Genomic DNA, 7,343 nt, shown 5'->3' with positions numbered 1-7,343 from the left:
TTTGCTAAAATCCATACCAGAGTTTGGGTTTTGTGACATTGTGTTCTTCTCATTTGGTTCAGTTTGTTTCACACAATAATGGCTGAAGTGCACCTAATACACAAGTGGGATACAGGAAAACAAGTGCTATGTTACTTTCACATTTGCCTCAACTAAACAAGCCATTTTTTGTTTTAACTTCCACATGCCCATCACAGTATTAAATCCAGACCTACCCCCCTCTTATATTCTAGATAAAATACAGTTGAGTCACATTATTATGAGCACCAGCTAATATGCAGAGTAACCGCTGTGGGCAGCACGGACAGCAGCTAGACGGGCTGGGAGTGACTCAATAAGGTCCTGGTAGGTTCTCACAGGTATCTGGAGCCATGCTGACTGCAGTGCATCCCACAGCTGCTGGAGGGAGCATGGGTGAGGATCCTTAGAGCGAACACGACTATCAAAGTGTTCCCACAGATGCTCAGTTGGGTTCAAGTCTGGGGAATTAGGGGCCAGGTTAGTACAGGGTAGGGTCATGCTCTTCCAACCAATGTCGGACATCTCTAGCCGTGTGACGCGTCGCATTGTCTTGCTGGAAGATCCCATCCACCCCAGGGAAGACAATCAGCATGTATGGGTGAACATGACCTGCAAGGATGGGTTCACACCCAAATCGGTTGAGTGGGCCCAGAGAATGCCACAAAAACATTCCCCAGACCATAAGCTGCATGAGCTACATGGTGCTACCATCAAAAGTAGGAAGTGGTCATAATAATGTGACTTGACTGTGTAGATCATACCCAGTACCCTGCATGAAAAAGATGCCTAAAAAAATAATAAATAAAATAACCCTCAAAGGATCTTTAGTTCTTTACAATTATTTGGTTTAATTACGCATCAGTTTGAATTCAACCAATCAGGTTGCCATGTCTGGCCTGACCTTTTAAAAGTACAGGGTGCTCCAAAAAAATTGACATCATTTCATAGTCTAATAACAGCCAATTCTCCCTCAAATGATCTCAAATTTTAACAAAATATGTAAAAACTAACCAAGTTTAATTTTTAATGTTTTTTTTTCAGGTTGAAGAATGGCGTTCACTAGAAATGAAAAGGCATTTATTTAACACAGTCAAATGAGAGTGTGTCGCGCATTTTCACGAAAAATTCAATAAAAATGCACCAACTGGAAAGCAGATTTGGACATGGCACAAAAAATTCAAAGAGGAAGGCTGTCTGTGCAGGACAAAGGGATCTGGACGACCACCAGTATCGGAAGATATAACATTTGTGAAGCTGTGAAATCGGTTATAAAATCTACATCCCTCTGAATGTCTTGTTCGAATTTTGATAAATAAATCTTGTTCAAATCAAATCTATTGTTCAACACGAAGCCTATTTAATCTCGTTTGCTCAGGACATGTAGTTACTCAGATATTCACATCTCAAATGATGTCAATGTTTCTGGGACACTGTGCACTTTCCAGCACGTACAGTCCATGTGACAAAGTCAAATAAGCAGCAGCTCACGCTGCAAGAACAATACGAGCGTCTTGTGGAGAAACGAATGTTAAAACAGACCGAATATGTAGACAGCACCGCGCTGACGTGCCCCGAGAAAGGAATGCTCCAGTACTAAATTCTCTCATTTGAGTCTCATCATCATAAAAGGCTTTCCCACTAGCGGAAAACCTGAGCCACAGTTCGCTTGGAATCGGACAAAGACCTGCAATTCCACCGTTTGGTGCCCTAGTACAGGTGTTCACACATGATACGACACTGGTGGGACTGGTATCTGATGATGATGATGAAACACGGTTGGAGCTTTAGTGGAGTGGAGCAGGGTGAACAACTGATGTCTAAATACTGCAAAAACAAAGGAGTTGGTGGCTGATTTCAGGAGACAGAAGGGGGACCTGCTGCCTCTGACCATCAATGGTGGGGAGGTAGACAGGGTTGCCTCTTTTAGTACCTGGGGACAACCATCGGCTCATCTCTTAAGTGGGAGAGCAACACTGGTGTCTTGTTGGGGAAAGCTCAAAGGTTTTTCTTTATAAGACAACTTAAGAAATTTGGTGTGACTAGAGACTGTATGGTACGCTTTTATAGAGCTTTAGTGGAAAGTGTGTTGACCTTCTCTATGTGTGTCTGGTATGGTGGTACAACGGCATATGAGAGAGAGCAGCTAGAGAAAGTGGTGCATACGGCCTCCAAAGTCCTTGGTTTGTGAACTTCCACCTGTTGCTTTTATATACGCCTTATATAAGCTTATATATATATTATATTATATATATATATTATATATATATATATATATATATATATATATATAAAATACTATATATTATATATAAGCTTCTGGTAAAAGGTTCGAAAACAGCGTAGAACATCTTTATTTAGTAGCAGTACCTCCACAATCTTTAACTTCTTTATTTTATGTCAATGTTTGTTATTTTTATTGAGATTGTATTTCGCTGCTGTCGGACAAAAACCTTGTATCTCCAAAATGATTACTTTTAATGTAAGTCAATGGAACCAGACTTTTTTCCAAGTCATTTTGAGCCATTTCTTTTAGTGCATTCATCATGAAATTTACATACAATGTAAAGGGCAACAGGTATTTTTAAATTATGTCATAAACTGAAAAACGTATTAAAAGTAAAAGTCACTATGGACAGAAAACACAGAAAATAAAAAGTTTGATTGGTCCGTACCAAACAATGTCTTATTAGTCTCAACGAGTCCAAGTCACAAGCTCGTCCAGAACATGACCCGTCAGCCTGAGTGGTTGACTGCCCCATACGTTCACTTCAGGTCAACTCTTCATGGCTGTTTGATTCGGCTGAAGAAAATGACAGGCTTGTACCTGAAAAAGACTCTCCTTGCCCGGAAAGGGAGAGATGAGTTCACAGCCATGGGTAGCTAGAAATTGAGGCATTAGTACTCCAACATCAGACATGAAATCACAAGGTCACCGTTATCAAAGCACTCTGGTCCAGCTCTCAAATCACATTTAAGGAAAATGGATTGGTGAAGAAGAAACACAGTGGTGTGCTCAGTAAATCCTACGTGACCTAAGAATGCAATCTGCATTAAGGCTATGTAACTGTCCTAATGAAAACAACTAATGTTTAATTTTAAGTGTTTTTCCTGCCACAGTGGACCACAGCTATCAAAATGATTAAACCTTGGACCTTGTCCGTTTGGCATTTCTAGTACAGAACTAAGCTTAAACCTCCAATTAAGAATAAACAAATATTCTGGGTTCCAGTTACAAGTTGTTCCACACATCAGACATTTAGCGTCATTGCATTTATTTTTAATAAACAAAACAAGCATATAATTAGTTCCTATCTACACATATTAATACCTGAATAAAACATATATAATTCACATTCAACAGTCATTTTATTAAGGGCTAATATATGCTAAAGCTGTTTTCACCTAACCCTGCTCTTCTTTAGACTGGAGGCATCTCCTGAGGCTTTGCGCTTGCGGGAGGGGGTGGGCTGCCCTTTGTCTTCAGGAAGGCCGCTTGGGGCTGCTCCAGGAAGGTAGTATGCATCCATTGGTGGTGACGGATCCTGTGGAAGGTATGAAGAAAAATTAAAGGTTACTAATGATAAGTTATGAAATGGATTTGTTGTTAACCTGTCGTTTATGAAGGGACAACATAACAGCATGATTAGTCGACTGATTAAATTAGTATTTATGTCAATCTTTGGGATGCATGATCCGAATGGGCCAAGATTGGAATAGGCATATTTTTTCTCCTAATTGATTTGTCAAAGTGCTGTTTTTATCTTCCCGGATCTGTTTTTTGCAGTTTTATGACAAACATAAACCAGGTTAAGTGCACTTTTACTGGAACTGAATGCTACACCAGTACCAAAATGTCACAGCTTAACACACTGGCTCCTATTTTTGATGTAGCACTTTATTTGGTTTATGTTACTTAAATAGGCGACTGATTCATCACTGCTGAGCCAGTTTGACTCATTAAAATGCAAACAATGTTATTTATATTGCAACTTTGGCTGTTTGTCAAATATATGGATATATTCAAATGTTAAATGTATTAATTTAAATCATTACATTTTGTTAAAAAGCTGTTGGATGTTTGCAAATATTCATACATAATTTTAACCTACATATAATTCTAATAAAGCCAAATTAAATAGAAATGGCACTGTCAGCAATGGCATGTTTTTCCTCAATTTGGTATGTCGTGATATTGTTACTAACTGGCCTGGAACACATTAGGAGCTGCAGCAGGGGTTTCAAACATTTGAATCGACATTATCTACATTCAGATATTCAAACGTCGATTCATTTTTTGACAATCCTATGAAACATTAGCTATGATTGCTGTAATAGCATTAAGGTTAAAATGGGATCCAAAATCTAGAGATGCAACTGAAACCTGGAACAGCTGTTTTCTGCAAATGACCTAATTTTACATACACTGGAACAAGATGAACGACGACCCACACACCCACCGATACATCTTGCTAATTTATAAAGAATTACTGCAAAAGAAACTCATGTCCTGTGGATGGCATCTGTTTCTGACCTGCATGAGATAATCAGCGATGTATTCCGGCCTGAGGCAACTGACTCCGTAAGCTGCAGCCTCGGCCACATCAACTCTCACATCACCTGGACCCAGCCGGCTGAAGTCTGCAAAAAGATGAGTGGTGTCCTTAAACAGAGAGGGAGATGGGGCCGGCAACACCTGCACACAAAGAGAAAGAAAAGGGAGCAGGTTAGACTTCAGGAGAAAAATAAAAACCTCTTAGGACAAAGCTAAAAACCCAAGGAAAGGATATATTCCTGTAGCCCAGACTGAAGGGCGATAAATAAACAAGGCATGAGAAAAACGCCTGCAGTACATCTGTCTGAAATGGTCTACATGGACAGCGAAACACAGCTGGTTACACCTGGCATGTCTCAAATGTGTCTCTAGTGACCACAAGCAATCAGATTTCATGAAGGTTACCATACATTTTTACTACATCATTCTCTTACTGCATTTCTTGTTAGACGAAAACATCCTGAGAGTCCTTGTTCATGTAAATGTAAGGGCTGTTACATTTAGGGCTGTTTAGATTGCATGGATTGCTAATCAAATGAGAGAGAAGACTGCTGTGATGACACATCGGATTAAGGCAGTCCTTTGCTCCCGTCGAGGACACATCAAGATGCTTTAGTGTTCAGCCTACAAATGTTCTGAGGTCAAATGTGTCTGTGTACACCCTTTATACCTCAGCCTGGTCCACTCATGGGGCCAAGTGCGGCCAAACTGACATACCTTTGCTCCTCCAGACTGCAACAGTCTCCTGAAACCTGCGTCTCTGGCATGGTCAATATTCAGCATCACTACCCAGCCACCAAATGCACCCTAAAGTAAGACAGACAGTAAATCTTGTGCATGTTCTGAAGTGTGTATGAGTGAAAGAGTGGGAGTGGGAAGTTTGTACCTCCTTATCTGTGCGCCCTTGTAAAGCTTTTCTCCATCGCAGGGCAGCTTGTGCCAGTCTCTTTTGCTGGGAGGATATGGTGGGAACAGCATCCAGTATAGAACGGCTACCCCATTCAAAATTCTCCTCCTAAGAGACAAACATTCAGTGAGTCGTAAAGCATGCTTGAGTGTAGACCTTTCAGGTCTTAAATACAAAACAAAAAAGGAAAAAAAAATAATAAAATAAAATAAAAACATCTGTGTTCTCCAAGTTATACTAACACACACAAACTCAAAACACCCACTAGTAGGAAGTGTCCCTCAGCGCGGCAGGCCTCCAGGTACGAGCGGTGAAGAATCCATTTGCCTGCAGCCATGGCAGCCAGGTACTTCTCATTCCTCAGAGGAAAACCAACGATGATATGAGAACAGCTGGGGTCAAAGCACTGCTTCTCGAGCACGATACCACCTGCATGTTTTTACAGCACTTATTTATGTGATGTTTCCAAGCAGAAAACACCTACACTTTTCCATATATACATAAATACGCAACAGGGATGCATTAATTGTGAACTGACACTGACTAAAATCAAGCATGCGACCCATCAAAATATAATTTACAACACAAACTTTTAGATCTAAAAGCTCAGAGCCATTGTAAAATACTGCATATACAAACACTCATGAACACACACATCAACTGAATTCTGTATAAACGCACTGAACTACTAAAAACTGTTCCTTGAACGGACCGCAGAAACCGTATTAAACCCACATTAGAAACCGGTATCACTTAGGCCAGGGGTGTCAAACTCACACCCACCCACTAAAAAGGGCCATTAAAAAATAAACAAATAAATAAATAATATCGCAACAAATCCATAGGCCAGAGAATGCCTATGTTTTATTTCATTTTTAATTAACATTTTGCTATAAACCGAACTGACCATTGTTTATTCAAAAACTTCAACAGTAAAATACAGGCACTTGTAGTAGACCTTGAAATATTCAAATATATTCCTTTCTTTACTGCAAGTTCATTAAAACTATTTCTGAGCTGCTGGGCAAACGTTAAGTGTTTATATTGGCTGAACTGCAGTTAGTGTGTTATTGGTGATATGACTGCTGTGGAAGTGTTTAGAATTAAGGTTTAACCGCTGTCCCACACATTGATGTTGGCGTAGAAGAGCAGGAGCGCACATTACATTGCAGTGCATGCTGGGGAAACAAGCTAATATTAATAGAAAATTAAAATACTTTTACAGGCCGGACAGGATGTGTTTTGACACATGGGGCTTAGACCAAGGTGCTGACAATTATGTGTTCATAATTATATGACCAAAAACTATAAAGCTGATGAAATTACTGGAATATGCAATGATGACTACTAAAAGTTCTGTATTCTTAAGTTCTCTTTACCACTCATTACTGGTCCAAGTTAAAATGAACATTACTGCCACGACCTCAGTAGCTCAGGAAAGCCATCACTGTCCATCACATCCTCCTCTATAATTGTGTGATATGCTCACGACGCTGCGCATCACACTTTATCTCAGAGAACACTGACTAAACTGTTGTCTGTTTTATCGCTTTCGTCCTCACAAAACGTGGTCGCAAACACCATACATCACTTTTTAGTGGGCCTATCTAGCAGAAGCTATTGCCTTTTGAATGCATACAACTCTTCACACAAAAAATTAATCAACAGATAAACCTCACAATTTCCTGTATACTGACCCAACTCCTCTATGAGATGGCTGTAGTCAATACGCTCCTGTGGGCTGAGGGAGGACAGCTGAAACCGTGGAGGCTCCTTCATCTCCTTTTCTGTCTCCTCTTCTTCAGTCTGGACAAAGAATAAGTCAGTCAGTTTAACAACTGGTCAGGCTTTTCCAAAGATTGC

The 7,343-nt window shown here is 40.1% G+C and overlaps 1 protein-coding gene across 1 annotated transcript in view; it reads right to left on the bottom strand.

Annotated features, from left to right (window-relative positions):
• Window positions 1–2,602: 2,602 nt before the first annotated feature.
• topbp1 (DNA topoisomerase II binding protein 1) overlaps window positions 2,603–7,343 on the bottom strand; it is a 31,272-nt gene continuing 26,531 nt past the window's right edge. The window contains 6 exon segments of the mRNA XM_036558755.1: window positions 2,603–3,563; window positions 4,553–4,714; window positions 5,291–5,380; window positions 5,460–5,588; window positions 5,746–5,909; window positions 7,178–7,286. Of these exon segments, the coding sequence (XP_036414648.1) occupies window positions 3,420–3,563; window positions 4,553–4,714; window positions 5,291–5,380; window positions 5,460–5,588; window positions 5,746–5,909; window positions 7,178–7,286 (798 nt within the window). The 3' untranslated portion in view covers window positions 2,603–3,419.

Source organism: Colossoma macropomum, unplaced genomic scaffold, assembly GCF_904425465.1.
Source record: "Colossoma macropomum unplaced genomic scaffold, Colossoma_macropomum, whole genome shotgun sequence".
Lineage (NCBI taxonomy): Eukaryota > Metazoa > Chordata > Actinopteri > Characiformes > Serrasalmidae > Colossoma > Colossoma macropomum.
This window is presented reverse-complemented; position numbering and strand designations above follow the sequence as displayed.